The following is an 18,546-nucleotide window of genomic DNA, read 5'->3' as shown; positions in this document are numbered from 1 at the left end:
ACATCTGGAGGGCACCAGGTTGCCTTACCTGGGGCTAGATGCATGTTCCTATCCCCTAAGAATATGGCTGAAAGGTGAGGGCTGCCAGGCAGAGTGAGGTTCTGGGAAGTGGATCCCCTGACAGACAACTCAACATGGCTGCAGAAGGGGAGGAGGAGGAAGAGGCAGCCAACCAGTTTGGAAGGTCAGAACCTGCAGAACATCTGTCAGGGATGCTTTAGGGTGGATTCCTGCCTTGAGCAGGGGGTTGGACTCGATGGCCTTGTAGGCCCCTTCCAACTCTGCTATTCTATGATTCGAACTAGAACCCAGGCCACTAGAAGATGTTTCTCACAGGAGCCAAACGAACGCCCTTGATCCGCATGGTGCTGATCATCAAGAACCGTGCTACTTTGGGGAGCACCTACAGGGGAGACGGGGCTCTAAGGGCAATATGGCCACCCCCACCCAACACTACTCAGGCCTCAGTCTGACTACGGCAGAAGTTCTGCAAGGATTCCAGATGTCTCAGGTCCCACCAGCCTGTCAGGTACAAGTTTTTGGGTTCCCAGTGTCAGATTTGTACTTACATTTAATTAGAACTAGTTTGGAATGTCAGAATCTGCACAAGCTTCTCTGTGTGAAGTGTCCTCAGAGAAGAGCAGATGGGAGTCGCTGCAAGGCTCCTCTGGGAACCTGATAGAGTTGGGGCTTTGGAGGAGCTACTCAGACGGAAGCCTCATCTTGGTGGGCTGAACAATGCCACCCTGTTGGGACAAGGCCCTTGCTCTGAAAGGCCAGAGCTCCTGCCTGTCAAGTGATCTGGAGGCAGACTCCTTTTTAAGCCTACAGCAAAGGCGAGGAACCTTTACTAGGAATGTCTCACCGGCATGGACCCAAACCCATCCCTGTTTGGCTCCATCACCACCTGGGACTTTGAAAGCACTCTGCACATGGACTTTCTCCCCATTGGACTTTTGATTACCAAGGACTTTGCCATGAAATGTACTGTGAAGCTTTTCATTGACTTGAACTCTCATTTGCTGTGGATTATTTTTATTGACAGGTGGCAGGGAGTTCCCAGTGCTAAAGCAGAAGCACAGGACACCTCACGCCTGAGGATTTTACCTTTCCTGTGATCTTGTTCATGCTTTGGCTATGTTCCCTCGGGATGGTTTGTTAAGCCTTTCCAGAATTTCCCACTGTGATTGCCTGAAGGATCTGATCAGGAATCTTTCATAGAATCATAGAATAGCAGAGTTGGAAGGGGCCTACAAGGCCATCGAGTCCAACCCCCTGCTCAATGCAGAAATCCACCCTAAAGCATCCCTGACAGATGCTTGTCCAGCTGCCTCCAGTGTGGGATAGCCCACGACCTCCCTAGGTCACTGGTTCCATTGTCGTGCTGCTCTAACAGCCAGGAAGTTTTTCCTGATGTCCAGCTGGAATCTGGCTTCCTGTAACTTGAGCCCATTATTCCATGTGCTGCACTCTGGGAGGATTGAGAAGAGATCCCGGCCCTCCTGTGTGACAATCTTTTAAGTATTTGAAGAGTGCTCTCATGTCTCCCCTCAATCTTTCTGAATTGCATTATGAACTTTCACCGTAGATTTCCTCCAATAAAAAACTCTCACTGATTTGGGGGTCCCGTGTCAGTTTGCCAGAACGTGTGCTTGCCTGAGGGACACAGCCACGCCCTGGCCCTCGGCTGAGCCACAAAGGAGGGGCTGGGCCTCAGTTTCCCCCCTCCCTCCCACCCACCCAGCCCTACAACAAACATCCACTGCACGAGACAAGCTGTGTGTGGCTTTTTATTGAATGCAGCAACTTCCCATCTTTCAACTCCCCCTCCCCTGGGGTCAACAGCAGCAGCAGCAGCAGCCCCCCACCCCCCGTGCTGCTGTGCTGCCCCCTCCCTGCCCGTCACCAGCAGAGTCCTTGGGCGGGACAGTTGCCCCCCACGGGGGACCAGCGCCCTTCATGCAGCTGCATGGCCAGCCAGGTGTGTGCTGGATTCTCCGCTGTTTCCCCAACTCAGGAGAGCATCAGGCCAAGAACGTCCCCTCTTTTCCAGCTGGCCCCAGATTCCCTTTCAGCCCACAGCAGGAAGGACACTTGTGAATCAGAAGGCCACTGAGGTAGCTCTGGAGAGGGCGGGGGTGGAGATCAGGGCGCAAGCGTCGTCCACGTCCTTCCTCCCACGTCCCCTCAGCGTGGCTTGGACCAGCGGCAGGTGATGAGGTATTGCGGATAAGCCTGAGTGTCGTTGAAGATGACGAAGATGGAGGGCTCCTGGGAGTTGTCCACCGTGCTATCGTAGCGCTGGAGCGCAGCATCCCCTTCGCGCAGGGGTGGCGCTCGCATGCCGTGGCTGCCCGTCGTGTAGTCCCCGACCAGCGTCTGGGTTACAAAGATGTACTTGTTGCCGTCACCGCTGCAGGGCGAGTACTTGTCCTGCGCCGAGATGAAGGCCTTCGTGGCAAAGTAAACGCCGTGGCCATAGTGTGTGGCTGGCAGGAAGGAAGGAAGGAAGGAAGGAGCAGTGTCTGTCAGTCCCGACTGGAATGGCCAGGTGGCCCACCCAATGCCACGGGGGAGCGTTTGTGCAGCCGCCCGGCGGACCCTCCCCGTCCACGCAAAGGCCACGGAGCCCCGTGCCGCCTCCTGGGCGTCTTCAGCGAATTTCAGAGCGGCTCTGGGTGGGATGAAGCCTCTGCAGCCCCCTGGAATCCCTTGCGTATCCAAGTTCCAAGTCACCCAGGAGGTGAAAGATTGGCAGTTTAAAGAAAATCGGCAGGGTCAGGAGCCCGTTTGGGCTTCCAGTCCTGCTTGCTCACAGCTGGGGCAGGAGCACGCCCAAGGCTGTGCTCAGACGCTGCCAGGATCCCCACCCCTAGCACGAAGACCAGGTCCCCTAAAACGCAGGGCGTTAGAAGGCCAGGGCGACAGGGGCCCTATGAGGGAGAGGCAGCCTCCGCCCCCAACGCCATGGAGGGCTTCCTTCGAGCGCCTGGGCTTTGCTGCCCTGCTGCACAGCGTGGGCGACGGATCCACGCAAGGCCTATCCCTCCCTCCCTCCCAGAAGGCAAGGTCCCTGCTCCTCCGGGGCAGGTGGACCCAAAGGCCTCCTCCCTCCCTCCCTCCCTCCGCTCACCGTTCTTGCCACAGAAGCTGCGGTTGAAGCCGTGCTGGCAGATCTCGCGGCTGGACTGTTCGTTGGTGCCGTGGTAGAGCAGCCGCTCCACCTCCCGGTGCCCGCAGGCCTTCTCCATGGCCGCTTTCTTCAGGTGGTACTGCTGGTAGAGCAGCGGGTGCAGCAGCTTCTCCACCTGCCGTGCGGCACACGAGGGGCCAGTCAGGGCCCCAGACACCCCACTGCCCCAGGGGCTCCCGCCCTCCCGCCTCGCTTAGGGCCGCTACGCCGCCACCCCCTCCCTGCAATCAGGCACAAGGAAAGTCCCAAAGCTTCCCTTTTGGGGATGGGCTGAGATCCAGCGCTCTGCCGGCAGAACCTGCTTTCTCTGAATAAAGGAAAGGGACCCATTCCGGGGCCACCGCTTTGCAAGCAGAAAGCCCTGCTCAAAAGGGACCGGGCAAAAGGGGAAGGCTGCTCCGAGGGCCATTGCTGCCCGCCCAGGCGGATGACACTGGCCTTGGGGGCAGCCTCCAACTCTCAGGGGAGGGCCCCTGCCCCCCTTCCCCAAATCCACTGCCGTACAGCTGCAACAAGCAGCAGCAAGGCTTCCGCAGGAACCTGTTTGCCTGGAGGTCAGAGAGCCATGAAAGCGGTGGGTGGCAGGAGCGGGTGCTCTCTGCAGTAGTCAGCAGCCGGGGCCACACAGGCTGCGGGAACAGGCCACGGAAGAGGAGGGAGAAGGCCCGGGGCTGGTTCAGGAAAGCCCACTAGCCTGGATGATGGGCTGCTCAGGGACCCCCCGCAGCTTCCAGCCCATGGAACCGACCTCTTCCAAGGCCAGGCCCTGGGATGCCTTGGCTGCCAGCCAGAGGGGGAGGGGGAGGGGGCTCCCCCAGGCCAGGAAACTCAAGGTAGGGACGCTGGCTCAGCCCGGCTTGGCAGGCCAGGGGGTTCCAGGCCCAGCCCCAAGGATGGCTGGGAAGGGCCCCTGCCTGGATCTCTGATGCCCAGACGACCCCAAGCCGGACGCACCACAGGCCTGACTCAGGGGGAGGCCACCGCTGGGGCCCTCTTGGGCAGGGACTAGCCCCACTCTCAGGCTCAGCTGTGCACCCACCGCACAGGTATAACAAGGCAAGCGCCGGGACGACAGGCCCCGCAGACCCCTGGCCATGAGCCCCAGCTGTACCTTGATGATGCGGATCTTGTTGTGGAACTCCTCCAGCGTGTCGTAGAAGTGCCGAACCGTCTCCCGGAACTCCAGCGAGCCCTCGGCCAAGGGCATCAGCGTCACGTTCTCCTCAGCCAGGGCCGGAGGGTCAGGGGGGCCTGCGAAGGTGGGCTCTGCCCATGAGGAGGGGGAGCGGGCCTGCGAGGAGCCCCCCCACCGCCCAAACCAGGGCCAGGTCTGCTCATCCACCCCCAACCTCTGCATGGCAAAGAGGCCCACCGGCTGGAGCAGAAGCCAGCTGAGGGGGGCAGGGGCACCTACCTGGGGGGGCGACAGGTGGGGGCTGGGTGCGGCCGATGGGCAGAGACCGGGCGTTCCCGAGGTCGTACTCTTCCATGCGCTCGAAGTCGATGCTGAAGGGCCGTCCGTCGAAGAAGACGTCCACGCGCTTGTGTCCACGGCGCCACGCTTGCTCCAGAAGGGTGCTGGCCTCTTCTGAGTACGGGGTGGGGGAGCCACACCCAGCAGACTCCCAGCGGACCCAGCAGCTGTCCCCGGCGTCCCTGGCGCCGGCCACCGCCTCTGCCTGCAGCAACCGGGTGAGCAGCAGTGCGAGGTCCCGGGTGGCGGCCACGGGGTAGTCCACAAAGCCACACACCGTGGCCACCGCTCCGTCCAGCAAGATACGCACTGCGTGTTTGCGCTCCAGGTGGGCCAGGTAGCCGTGGCAGAGGGCAGGCAGGGAGCGCAAGGCCTCGTTGTGCACCGTCTCTTCCCGCAGCTGCGCTCGCAGCGCCATCTCCAGCTCGTGGGCCAGAGGCGCCACGCCGTCCTCCGAGCCCACGCAGACCACGAGCTGAGCCTCATCGGCCGCCTCCAGCGAAGCGCTCAGGACAGACAGGAGGGCGGCGTCTGGACTGGGCGCCCGCTCCCGCTCCCAGGAACGCAGGGAGAGCTCCGTGGCCCGCCGGATCTCCTCCTCCTCCTGCCATGCGCTATCCATGGACTCCTGGATGGCCAGCAGCAGCTGGGCCTCCTCCTCCTCAGACGTGCTGCTCTCAGGGGCGGCAAGGGGCAGCGGCCCGTCCTCAATTGCTCCCAGGGAGTCCAAGAAGCTTGCCCCCTCTGGGCCAGCTCGTGCCGGCGCCGACTCAACTTGCTCAGAGGCGGTGTAGAGGTCCAGGTCGTCGTCGTCGTCGTTGTCATCGTCCTCCTCCTCCTCCTCCTCCTCCTCCTCCTCCTCCATCTTGCTGCTCCCCACAGCCAAGGATCTCCCCACCTGGGGTCCAGAAACAGCAACGCCGGACGACTGGAGGGCAGACAGCAGGCCCTTGATCTCTTCTGCAGAGGAAGCGAAGAGACAGACGCTGCTGCTCAGCGCTGCAGAAGCCGCCAGGATGGGCTCACGGGGGCTTCTGAGGAAAGGGGTTCAAATCCAGCCGAGGGCAGCACCAGACTGGGCAAGGGAAGGATGGGGGTCCGTGGCCCCTGCCAGCAGCATGGGGGTGGGGCGGGAAGGGAGCCGCCTGGCTGTGCCCAAGCCAGCCTCACAGCTGGTCCAAGGGCAGAGCGCGCGGCGTGTCGCCCCGCTCTGCCTCTGCAGGAGGGCCGTGGGGCAGGGGTGGCTACGTTACCCATGTTGGCTCCAGCCCCGCTGCCTGAGCGCCCCGGTGGCTCCGGTCTTGGCAGGGGATCCCTTCGGCAGCTCAGAGACAGGGGCTCCTGAGACATTTCCAGCTCATGCTGTGGACCAAAGAGAGGGGTGTCGGAAATGGCGTCCCTCTGCCCACCCCCAAGCAGGAGGGAGCAACGAGCACCTAGGAAGCTCCTCCTCACCGGGGGAACAGGCCAGATCCGTCTCCTGCAGAGCCCCTGGCTTCACGGCTCCGCTCTTGCACATTTCCCAGGCACCCACCCCCTCTCACGCCCCCAACACCCCCGCCCTTCCTTGCAGAGTGGTGCAGGGAGGAGGACTCGCACCTGGGCCTCCGGTGGACTCCAGCAGACCCGCTCCAGCCCAACGATCCCACGGAAGCGCCTCTCCAGGTCCCGCACTGTGGCCTGGCCACGCTCGTCCAGCAGGAAGCGGTTAATGCCGGGCAGCTGCAGCTTGACCGTCTGGGTGTGGGTGGCGCTGAGCAGGCTCTGCAGTAATTCAGCCGCCACCTGGCAGGCTCGGGCTTCACCACTCAGCTGCACGGGAGGGAGGAGAAGGGGACCAAGCTAGTTTTGACCAGCTTCCCACGCACCAACGCCCCTGCAAGCCAACCTTGGCAGGACGACGACTCAGGAAGTGGCAGAGGAGGGATCTGAGCCCACCCTTCCCTACAACGCAGAGGGGCTGCAGCGCCAAACCCCACCCCACCCTGCCCCACAGTCTCCAGCCCCAATGATGCAGAGGCAGAGTGGCTCAACAAGGCCCCTGGGAGAGCTGAGGATTTCCCAAAGTGCAGCGACGGGGCAGGGAGCAAAGAGAGAGGCACACAGGAGGGAGAACGGCCCGATGGGCAGGATGGGAGCAGAGGGCCCCAGGAAGGGGGCACCCAGCTACCGCCACCGCCTTACCCGGAAGCCAGTGATGTCAGGTCCCTCCAGGGGCAGCAGCGTGACGTCGGCGATGCCAGCCAGCAACTCGTGATGGTAGAGCTGCAGGTACCGGAGGGCAGCAGCCTCCATGGCCACCAGGGCCTCATCCGGCGCGCTGTCCTGCAGGAAGGCCTCCAGCTGCGCCACGTTCTCTTGCTCCAGCCCGGACAGGGTCAGGCCCTCCAGCCGCTCCCCGCTCTCCGCCAGGCGCACCAGGCAGCACCGCAGCCCTGCCTGCACCTGGGCCCAGCGGGGCGAGGCCAGGGCCGGGAGATGGCGCTCCGACACAGGCAGGGAGATGGAGCTCAGCCACGAGCCCAGGAGGGAAGTGGCCAGGCGGGCCGTGGCGGGCTTCAGGGCCGTGACCAGCACCTCGCCCGTGGCGGGGATGTAGCAGGCGGCCAGCCCCCGCTCGGCCAGCAGCTCCGCCAGGCGCCCTCTGACCTCCTCCTGCTGCAGGAAGTCCAGGACCCAGGTGGAGAAGGGCAGCCGCTCCTGGACCACGCCCTGCAAGGCCGCCTGGACGGACTCCTGCAGCTGCTGCCGGCGATCCCGATCCCCGCCCAGGACGTGCAGGCCGGCCTCATCGAGCTGCAGCGAGCACTCTGGGACGCAGGCGCTGAGCTCCTGCAAGGCAAGGTCCGATTGCAGCAGCAGCCGCCGCGTGGCTGCTCTGGGGAGGGCAATGCAGACCGGGGGGGTCCCCCTGTCCTCCGGCGAGGCCCTTCCTCCTCCTGCCGCCGCTGCCACCTCCTCCTCCTCCTCCTCTTCCTCCGCGGGCTCCAGGAAGTCATAGTGAGGGGAGACAGCCAGGCTGCCATCTGTGAGCTGATGGGTTCGCTGCAGCACCCGTTCCACCACTGCGGAAAAAGGAGACGGAACCACGGGAGGCGGTGAAGGAGACCGGGAAACAACCTGGGGTCCAAGGCGCCTCCCATACTGCCCTCCACCCCATCCCACCCCATGATGGCGTAAAGCCAGCCCACTGCTGGGCGAAAAGCAGACCCGCGTGCCAGAAGTCTGCCCGCCTCGCTCCCACCTGAAGACACCAGCGCCAGGCCCCCGTAACACGCCCAGGGGCCGGAATATTCACCCCGACCTTTTTGCAACCCTCCCATTAAGTGCTAGTGTCCCTGTGGTGAGCCAGGCCCTTCTGGCCAGCTGGAAAAGTGGCCGCTGGGCTTGTTCAGCCGGTCCAGGCCAGCTGACGGCCCAAAAGCAGAGAAGCGGCTGAGGCCAGAGACTCCACAGGTGCTCCGAGACCCCGGTCAGCAGAAGCAGAGGGGGAGCACAGAAGGACGGGGCTGCTCAGCCGTGGGAAGCCACTGCCCCACTTCCGAAGCAGGAGGGCCGCCGGGCCCTGCCCCAGCCGCAAGCGAAGATTTGCGCATCGGGGTGCGTGCGTGCGTGCGTTAGGGTGGGCATTCCATAACTTTATTCACGGCAAAAGAGCAATTACCAACCCATGGTGGAGTTTGTTTACTGATTTTATGGATTAGAAGATTTCTTTTTAACAATTTCACAGTGGTGGGCATTTTCTCATTGCTTAGTTCTGGAAGGCAAGTGAATAGGATTTGGAAGGGGGGTGAGGAATAATTCCCCACGGGCCCATTCAGGAGTGTGAGCTGCTCTTGGCAAGGGGGGCGGCTCCACCCCACCCCACCCCTCCAGCCAAACTATCCATCTGCCCCGGGGGACCAATAACCCCAGCCTCAGTCCTGGTGCTGGGGTTACGTTTTCCGTGGCAGAGGAAAAAACTCTGGTCATTTCAAGTGCTGGACCACTGCACTACTTGCCAGAGTGGTCGTGCCCCGGCCCCCCCATAGGCGAGGTCCCCCACGGCCAGTCAGGGGCAACAGAGAAAACTTGCCCTGAGCGAATGCTCTGAGCGAATGCTCTGCAGTCCAGCAAACAGCCACCTGCCACAGAGAGCAGACAGTCCTCTGCGCTCTGCTAAGCGAACCCACCACTCTGATCCCAGGCTGGCTGCAGCAGGCAACCACGCGCCATGCCTGGTGGGAAGGACGAACTGACTGCTGCAGCAAAGGAAGATGCACGAGGGGCCGGAGAAGGGAAACCCCCAGGACCGCCATGAGGGGAGGGATCTACGCTGGGCAGCCGCTTCGGCTGGGGGAGAGGGAGGGAGAGAGCGAGGGCCTGCTGTGCGCCCTGAACAGAAGCGTTGCTTCGCCATCCCTCTGATTCAGGGGTGAAGAGGACCCGCCAAGCCGGAGGGTGCAGCGATGCCACCAGCCGCTCCGCGTGCTGCAGCATTCCTGCCACATGTCCAGGGACACTCTCTTGGGGTAGAGAGGATCAGCTGCCAAGCCTGGAGGTGGAAACCCAGGCTCATCTATTCAGCCCCAAAGCCTCGGCCACGCGGCTCCCCCCTTCAGCCTCTGCGTACCCCACCGTACAGCATTCTGTATGCTAAGAAGAGGCCCGCAAAGCAAAATATACTCTCAGTGGGAGGACGGCAGCTTTTGAGGCACGATCGTGCCGTGAGTCACCTCATCCGTCTGTGGTTAGATGTAACTCTGATGCCTGCACAGTAACAAGAGAGGCCTGGTTGCAAGGATTATGTGTCAGATCTTATCCCACGTAGGTTAAGAAAGGAGCTGACACAGTCACACCTGCAGGAGATGCAAACCGTGGCCCCGGGAGGCCTCTGGGAGGCAAGAGGCTGCACTTGTGGATTGTTATCTGTTGTCGAGGATCTTCCACAGTCCCAGGCAGGGATAACGACCCCTTTAAGGCCTTTGCTGGAGCTTTCCAACATTTCTATTATTCAGAAACTGGGGGGAAAAGAACTATTAAATGCTCTACTTTGTAACCTAGAAAGTGGCTCAGTTTGCAGCAGCTACAGCAACAAAACAAAACCAGTTTGAATGTTGTTAAAAATAAAATGCAGAATGTTGTTACAGTGCCTAATCAACATCGAAGTTCCTCCTCCGGGTGCCTACTCCGAGGGAAGCTCGGAGGACGGCAACAAGGGAGAGGGCCTTCTCGGTGGTGGCTCCCCGATTATGGAATGATCTCCCTGACGAGGCCCGACTGGCGCCAACGCAGTTATCTTTTCGGCACCAGGTCAAGACTTTTCTTTGCTCCCAGGCATTTCACAGCATACTTTGTTAACTGCCTTTGGCCTGGCCGAGAGTTTAAAAATTGTTTTAAATGTTAGCTGTTTTTATATTCTTATGGTTTAGAATTTTGTATATTGATTTTTAATCTCCAGTCTTTTAATTTTTGTAAACCTCCCAGAGAACTTCGGCTCTAGGGCAGTATATAAATGCAACGAATAAATAAATAAAAATAAATTGCAGATTTTAGGGCTCCTTGGCGATGCTGTTTCCTTGGGTGCCCCCCCTCCCCCGTCCCGCTGTACTGTGCACAGGCTTTGGGCTAAACTAAACTCACTCAAAGCGGAAGTTTGAGTCCCTCCGGCGAGACCAAAGGCCCACGCTGGAGGGGGACAGGAAGCGCCTCCCTCCCACTTCCTCCACCTGGGAACGGCACAGGCAATCCGCAGCCTACATGTGCATCCCAACGGGCTCCTCCTGCAGCCTGCGGTCACCCCCTCCCCGCAAGATCACTTCCTTGCACGCTCCCTGCTGTTCATTATTCCAGAGCGCACACACACACACACACCCGGAACTCACCCTCAAGATCCCCCAGGCTGAGTCTACGGTGTTTTCCTTAAACACCATCACTATGCGGCAGAAGGGAGGGACGAAGATTCTCAAGTTGCTCCCTCAAACTGGCCCTGTGGAAGACCGGGCGCTGCACTTCGCCTCCAGCACTGTGCAGGGATGCACCACATCCAGCCTTGGTGCGCCCAAAGTCACCATTTCTGGAGTGGAAGGCGTCCGCAGGGCCACCTGGTCCAGATCTGGGGCTGCTGGTAAGCATCACGCGCAGCAGGGCACAGCTCAGCACTCGGCAGCTCCGGCCCTCCTCAGCCTCCAAGCAGAGCATGTGGGGCAGGGGTGACGTGGGAGCAAAGGGACCCCTGGCCCCCAAGGGCGGAGGCAACAGGCTCTCCGGGGAAGAGTGACTGAAACTCCGCCCAAACAGCTGGGTCCGCGTTCCCGGGAAACCGGGCCTGGAGTCTTCCCAGGGAGAGCCACAGCTTGGGCGAGAGGGGCCCAGCAGCCCCCTCCCCTGCTTGCTGTCGGGATCGGCCCAAGCGCCTCCTAAGGAGGGCAGGGGGGTCCGGGAAATGCTGAATCAACAGGGAAGAGCAGCAACGCCCCCTTTGGCGCCCTCTGCGCTTATGGGCTAGCGGTTTGGGTCAGGTGGTCAGAGGGGGGGCGTGACCGATTCTGGCCCGCTTGCATTGGCTGCCTATACATTTCCGAGCCCAATTCAAGGTGCTGGTCTTAACCTATAAAGCCCTACATGGCTTGGGACCGCAATACCTGACGGAACACCTCTCCTGACATGAACCTGCCCGTGCACTGCGCTCAACATCTAAGGTCCTCCTCCGAGTGCCTACTCCAAGGGAAGCTCGGAGGATGGCAACAAGGGAGGGGGCCTTCTCGGTGGTGGCCCCCCGACTGTGGAATGATCTCCCCGATGAGGCTCGCCTGGCGCCAACACTGTTATCTTTCAGGCACCAGGACAAGACTTTCCTCTTCTCCCAGGCATTTAACACCATTTAATAACGCTAAGTTTGTTTTTTAACGGACCCCAGAATGGTTGTTTTTAAATGCATGCTGTTGTTTTTATGTTTTTGATGGTTTTACATTTTGTATACTTTTTTTTACTGTTTTTAACTTTTGTAAACCGCCCAGAGAGCTTCGGCTATGGGGCGGTATACAAATGCAATAAATAAATAAAATAAAACAGGCCTGCCCCTGTTTTTACAGCCCGCTCCTCGCTGGCGCTGCCCCACTGAGATCAACGTCTTTAATGCTGGGACCTTGACTAGGTCTGAGCCCTCACAACGCCCCCGGCGTCCGAGTGCGTGCAGGACCGTCTCCTGCTGGGAACAAGGACGCTGCAGAGACTCCAGCCAAAGACGGGTTTCCCCGAGGCAGCCCGGGGCCCCCCAGCTGTGTTCACCGAGGGCCGTTTAGGCACCTGGTCTGCAGCAATAAAGACCCAAATGCAAACGCCGCTCTTCCGTGAACGGCCCGCGGGAGTCAAGCTCGGACACGTACCTGCACCGTCCTGGAAGGAGACCACGGCCGCCGTGGCCCTGGGGAGCAGCCTCACCGCCCGCACAGGGCCCCCGCCGCTCCGCTTGCTCTCGAAGTACAGCTCCAGCAGGTCTTGCCTCAGCCGGCTGCCACCGCCGCTCCGGACAAGCAGGCTGTCCGTCCGCTCCACCCAGTCCAGTGCCAGGCTGGCCCCATCCAGCGCCCGGCTCTGCACCTGCTCCACCAAGTCCAGGAACTCTGACAGACAAGCAGAGAGGCCCTGAGCCAAGAGGCCCAATGGATGGATAGAGGGGTGACCTGCATTTCTACCCTGACTTTTTTCCTCCAAGGAACTCAAGGTGGTGGCGGTGCGTGCAATCCCTCTCTTCCTCATGTCTGTCCCACTGCAGACGCTCCAGAGGGTTCCTGCTCTCCCCTCTGTCCCCTGAGACTGAGGAGCAATACACACACACACACACACACACACACACACACACACACACAGAGCTAAAGATGAAGAGGAGGGCCTTCTCTGCTGTGACACCCCAGCTGTGGAATGAGCTCCCCAGAGAGGTCCGCCTGGCGCCTACACTGTACTCCTTCTGTCGCCAGCTGAAGACCTTTTTAATTTTCTCAATATTTTAACACCTAATTTAACTTAAATTTAAACTTTTCTGTTTTAATTCCGTATTTTGATCTATATCAATTTCTGCTGTGTGCTTTTTATATTGTATTTTGTATTTGAGTTTTTTAGATTGTTGGTTGTTTATTATGCTTTCCGTGGTTTTAATTTTTGTGAACCGCCCAGAGAGCTTTGGCTATTGGGCGGTATAAAAATGTGATAAATAAATAAATAAATTAAGAATAGAACAAAACCTCGGTGAACAACTGGAAAGAACGCAGTTCTCGAAGAGTGGAGTTCCCGACAAGGCGCTAAGTGCAGCAGTCAAAGGAGAACCAAGGGGGAGCAGGAACCCGCCGGAGCGTGTGCAATGGGACGGTGGACGTGTGTGTGTGTGTGTGTGTGTGTGATGGGGTGGGTGGGGTGTTTCCGCCCAAGCGATCCTCAGCTATGGAAGTTTCCCAAAGTGAGGCCTCGTGCAGGTGCAAAGCCCGTAGGTGTGATGCCCAGAGATCACATAGGTGAAGTGGGGTGTGGCAGACGTGTAGCATCTGTAGCACATAGGGCTTGGCAGCTGGCTATTTGGGGAGGGAGGGGGGGCTGCTTAGAGAACACTTTGGCTACATGGTTTGTACTCCCACCTGCCTCACGCCAAGGACTCTGGCTAACATATGAACGACACTCTGAATAAAAATCAACAAAATGAAACTAAGAAATGCTACATCGAGCAGATTCAATTGTGGGGTTGCAGCAGACCCCGCCCCCACACCCCCCCCCCTCAAGGTTTAATTACAAAATCAATTTTGTAATTAAACACCAAATAACATTATAGAAGATGAAATGTTTTAAAACTACATTAATGAACGGAGACCTAGGTGACTTAGCATAAAACAGGCGGGATTTTGGAGCAGAGGCAGGAGGGCACGGGGAGGTGGGCCCGTGTCTCCCCCAATGCCACTCAGCTTCCGACTTCTGTAGTCATAAAGGGAGGGGGGGGAGAGAAAGCTTTGAATAAGAAGAGCTGAGAGTTGTGAGAAGCCAATTCCACAGAGGGCAGCAAATCCCACACTGTGCAGAAATGGCGAACCCCCCTCCAAAACAGTCTGTGCCAGCGTGCCCGATAACCAGGGGTGCCACTTCCCGTGCCCACAAAACGGCAGCCCTCCCAGGTACCTGGGTTGCTGAGCGGGTGCTGCAGCTGCACCAGCGCCTCGTCCCCGGCACGGCTCCGGTAGATGGAAAAGTCGCCCCGTTCGCAATTCAACAGATGTTCCACATAGAGCTCCACCAGGTCCAGGCTGGTCTGGGGGTCCAGGCCCCGGAGGGCCAGCTTCCCGTAATCCCGAGGAGCAGCAGGCCGGACAACCAGCCGCGCATCTTGCAGGACGTGGTCTGCTCTGGACAGGACATTCTGCGCATCTGGACGGGAGAGAGCAAGGAGGCCAGGCGATGACCAAGGCCCCACGGCCAGGGGGCTGCCAAACCAGTCCATGGCCCTTGTCTTGCGAAAGCACCAGCCGGGGCACGCCCCTGCCACACCAGGCCTCCAGCTCTCTGTGCCACTGGAACACCACAACCCCCCCCCCCACTGGTGTAAGCACCCCAAGAGGCTCTGGCCGAGTCCGTGTTGCACAGGACATATGCAGGGACCCACAGGGCTGTCAATCCCCACACACCCCACACACCCTGCCTGCCTGTGGGGCCCTCTAGCGGTCAACTCATGCAAGCCAGATCACAGGATTATTAATTATGATTATTACTTTTTATTACACCTATTTATTTGCAGCCTTTCAGAATACAAATCCTACCAAGGCGGCTTGCCATTAACATAAAAATAATGGAATGACAAGTAATATTAACACATTAAAACTAAAATACATTTACTATAATCAGGATCCTTCCCAGACGGCAGCTACAGAATGAAAACACTCTGCAAAAGCCAAACCTGTAGCAGCTAGTTGGTGCCCATCGCTACATCTTGTGGGAGGGAATTCCATAGTTTAACTCTGCGTTGCTTGAAGAAGCCCTTTCTTTTACCTGTCCTGAATCTCCCACCAGTCCGCTTCAAGGGATGATACGCCTCTATCAGTATTCTCTCTCTCACACACACACATACCATTTTTTAAAAGCTAAAATTCAAACCTATCGCTCTAGCCTCTTGATCCTTTCGGTTGCCCTTTCATATGTCTTTTCCAGCTCAACGGTATCTTTTTTGAGAAGCAGTGGCCAAAACCACACACAGTATTCCAATATTCCAAGCGTGGTGCACCACAGATTTGTGCAAAGGGATTAGAATATTAACAGGGTTTTTTTTTTATTCCTTTTCTAATTATCCCAAACAGGGAATCTGCTGTTTGCACAGCCGCCGCCCAGTGGGTTGACATCTCCATCGCGCTGTCCACCACAACCCCAAGACCTCTTTCCTCGTCAGTCACTGCCAGCTCAGAGCCCATCAGTGTACATGCAAAGTTGGGTTTTTTTTGCCCCAGTGCATATTACTTTGTACCAATTTGGATGGCTTTAAAAGGGGGTTAGACGAATTCCTGGAGGAGAAGGCCATCAGTGGCTAGCAAGAACATCAGAAGTGCCCTGATACTGGATCAGACCCAGGGTCCATCTAGTCCAGCACTCTGTTCACACAGTGGCCAATCAGCCAGGGATGAACAAGCAGGACATGGTGCAACAGAACACTGCCGCCCACGTTCCCCAGCAACTGGTAGTCTTGATATGCTACTCCAGTATCAGAAGTAGTATCTCCCATGCTGCTTAACATCTACATAAATCCGCTGAAGGAGGTTATTTGGAGGGGCGGCCTGAGATGCCACCAATATACAGGTGACACCCAGCTCTACCTCTCCTTTTCATCTACTATGTACAAGTGAGGCCATGGGGGCGGGTGGGGGGTTGCTTGAGTACCAGTCCAGAAAAGATGGAGGTGCTGTTGGCGGGTGGCTCGATCGGTGGCTCAACCTCTGGCTAAGTGGTGTTCAAGCTTTTCTGGAGGGGGCTACAACGCCCCTAAAGGATCAGGTTTGTAGCTTGGGGATAGATGCCCTTGGATCCAGCATTGCCACTGGTGGCCTTGGAGGCACAAAGCACTTCTTATCGGCTTAAGCTGATATACCAACTACGACCCTATCTGGACAGAGATGGCCAAGTTCCTGTTGCCATGCTCTGATAGCTTCTCGCCTGGATTACTGCAATGCATTTATACAGGGGACAGCCTCTGGAAACACTCCAGCAACTTCAACTGATTCAAAACAGGGCAGCAAGATTGTTAATGGGGACTAGTTTATATCATAGAATCATACAATCATAGAATAGCAGAGTTGGAAGGGGCCTTTGAGGCCATCGAGTCCAACCCCCTGCTCAAGGCAGGAATCCACCCTAAAGCATCCCTGACAGAGGGTTGTCCAGCTGCCTCTTGAAGGCCTTGAACGTCCAGCCAGAATCTGGCTTCCTTTAACTTGAGCCCATTATTCTGTGTCCTGCACTCTGGGAGGATCGAGATATGATATGACTATGCTCTGCACTCTGAAAACTACACTGGCTGCCCGTCCAGTTCCAGGCCAAATTCAAAGTGCTGGTATTACCGTATTTCTTCAATTATTATTATTATTATTTATTTATATAGCACCATCAATGTACACTCTAAGACACACTTCCCCCCTATATAAACATCTGTAAAAATGGGGTGCGTCTTAGAATCGCGGGTGTGTCTTAGGGTTTTTTTTTCTGTTGGTGGTACTGAAATTAGTGTGCGTCTTACAATCGATGGTGTCTTACAATCGAAGAAATACGGTAACTTTTAAAGCCTGAAATGGCTTTGGGCCAGATTTATTATTATACTTATTAGTATCCTGCCTTTTGCCCAATACTGGGCCTCAAAGCGGCCAGGCTATCTGCAAGATCGTCTGCCCCCCTATGTACCCCAAGTTCATCTTCAGAGGCGCTCCTCCAATGTCCCCCATTGAATGTGGTGAGCCAGATGGCCACCTAGGAAAGGGACTTTTTGGTTGTGGCATGCCCGCCCCAGAGAGAACTGCCTGGCGCCAGCATTGCAGACTATTTGTCAGAAGGTGAAGACTTCTTTTTTTTTTTTTAAAGGTCTCAAAGTTCTCTAAAGGATCAGTAACGCAGAACTTACCTTGGTGGAAGCCCCGTTGCTTCTCCTTCATGCTGATCTCTCCTTCTATATATTTGATTATTTTATCTTGAATAACGCTTTCCACCCATTTGCTTGGAACAAATGTTAAGCTGCTTTGCTTCTAATGCCCGAGACCTCCCTCTTCTCCCTCCGGCTTCCCCCACCCCCACCCACTCCCCCACTCCATCCCTCTCTGAAAACCTGCCCTCGCACGGGGCACCTTCCGGTCCTCCTGGTCTTAGGGGCATTTTGCATATTTTGAGCAGGGGACCAGCAGTTGCGCACTGGAGCTCTTCAAGAACTCTAAGGCTGGGAACCACCTGGGCCCAGCGATTTACTAGCTTCCAATTGGTCAATGAGGCCCAGAGCCTTGTCTTTCGCCACCAGCATTTGCAGGGGGGGGCGCCCCCTCCCCCCGCCCAACCCCCTTCCTGGAAACATGGCTTTCACGCACAGCCATCTGCCCTGGCGTCTGACCTCTTGCCGGGCTCGGGGCAGCTCGCAGCCTGCTCCCCCTTTGCCCCCTTGCCGCCACCTGGGGGGGGAGGGCTTCCGGCCGCAGGCAGCCAGCAGCGCGAACCCCCCCCCCCGGCCTAGTCCCGGCCCTGCCTCAGCCCCCGGTCCCCCCGCCCCGTCGAGGCCCGCCGCTCACCTTCGGGGCTCTCGAAAGCCAGGAGGGCCCGGCTGCCCCTCCGCCGGCAGCTCTGCACCGGCCCCCCGCCCGAGCGCCGGCGGTTCTCGAAGTACAGCACCAGCAGCTCGTCCGCCACGTCCGGGGTCAGCCCGCGCACCTCCACGGCCGCCTCCGCCATCCTGCAAGGCAGCCGCCGGCGCCGCGCGTCAGACGGGCGCCCCAGGCACGCAGCCCGGCAGGGCTCTTCCCGACGGCGCCCCCTCGGCCCGGTCCTGCCCGGCCCCGTTACTTGGCCCTCAGGCGGCAGCAGCAGCAGCCGCAGCAGCTCCACCGCGGGAAGCGAAAGCGAAACGGGTTCCGCGAGCGCAGGAAGGGGCGGGGACGGGAGCCGCCCCGAGACGGCCAGCGGCGGCGCAGGACCACTACCCTCGCGGGCACCGCCGCCGCCGCCGCCACCACCACCACGAGCGGCAGGAGGAAGCCAAAGCGGCGGCGAGAGCCTGCCTAAGAGCCGCCCGCCCGCCCCGTCGCGTCGCGTCGCGTCCGGTCCCGTCCCTGTGCTGGAGCGGCCAGGCGGCAGTGGCGGCGCTCTCCACGCGCCCTCCTCCTCCTCCTCCTCCTTCCAGCCTCCTTCCCTCGCCGCCGCCGCCGCCCGACGGCTGCCCTCGCCCTGCCCGCTGGGCGCGTCTCCTCTGCCCGGGCAGTTGGCGCGCAAGGCCCCGCGAGCAGCCGTCTCGCGTCCTGGCCGGGGCTGCCGTTCTGCTGCCCTTGTGCGGGGCTTCCATTTCTGCAGCCTGGGGAGGGAAGACTACGACCCCCACAATCCTTTGCGGTAGCCCAACTCCTCCATTCCCGCGGCAGCGTTGTCACGAGGTGCTTGCCTCGAGCACGTCTGGAAGGCGGACGGGGTTGCTGCCGCCGCCGCCGCCGAACCCTGCGCGGTCCTCTTGTGGGGCTCCTTGCCGCCTTCTTTCCTGGCACGGCTCCCGGCTTCTTAATTCGGGGTGGAGGGGGGGCAAACCCACCCCCTTCATCCATGCCAGCGTACGCCACCCTGGTGCCCTCCAGATGTGCTGGACTACAGCACCCATAGTCCCCCAGAGAGCATTGGCTGGATGGTTATAGGAGTT

General features: G+C 58.8%; 1 protein-coding gene across 1 annotated transcript; it reads right to left on the bottom strand.

Moving 5' to 3' along the window:
• Positions 1-1,867: 1,867 nt before the first annotated feature.
• On the bottom strand, positions 1,868-17,687 carry PARP10 (poly(ADP-ribose) polymerase family member 10). The gene is made up of 10 exons (XM_063131261.1): positions 17,435-17,687; positions 13,809-14,054; positions 12,035-12,271; positions 6,852-7,732; positions 6,267-6,479; positions 5,921-6,029; positions 4,608-5,627; positions 4,305-4,444; positions 3,134-3,308; positions 1,868-2,489 (listed from the first exon to the last, which is right to left on the bottom strand). Exons 1-10 carry the CDS (start codon positions 17,592-17,594, stop codon positions 2,188-2,190), a joined length of 3,483 nt encoding a protein of 1,160 aa, XP_062987331.1. The 5' UTR covers positions 17,595-17,687; the 3' UTR covers positions 1,868-2,187.
• Positions 17,688-18,546: the final 859 nt, after the last annotated feature.

Source organism: Elgaria multicarinata, chromosome 7 (assembly GCF_023053635.1).
Source record: "Elgaria multicarinata webbii isolate HBS135686 ecotype San Diego chromosome 7, rElgMul1.1.pri, whole genome shotgun sequence".
NCBI lineage: Eukaryota > Metazoa > Chordata > Lepidosauria > Squamata > Anguidae > Elgaria > Elgaria multicarinata.
The sequence above is the reverse complement of the archived record's forward strand: the minus strand, read 5'-3'. Positions and strand labels throughout refer to the sequence as shown.

Excerpts from the sequence above, each read along its gene's own strand:
- PARP10 (XM_063131261.1), bottom strand. The coding sequence starts at position 17,594 with ATGGCGGAGGCGGCCGTGGAGGTGCGCGGGCTGACCCCGGACGTGGCG. Across the intron at positions 7,733-12,034 it reads CTCCTTCCAGGACGGTGCAG|TGGTGGAACGGGTGCTGCAG; the intron begins GTACGTGTCCGA and ends CTTTTTCCGCAG. Across the intron at positions 5,628-5,920 it reads CGGGGCTGGAGCCAACATGG|AAGAGATCAAGGGCCTGCTG; the intron begins GTAACGTAGCCA and ends CTTCCTCTGCAG.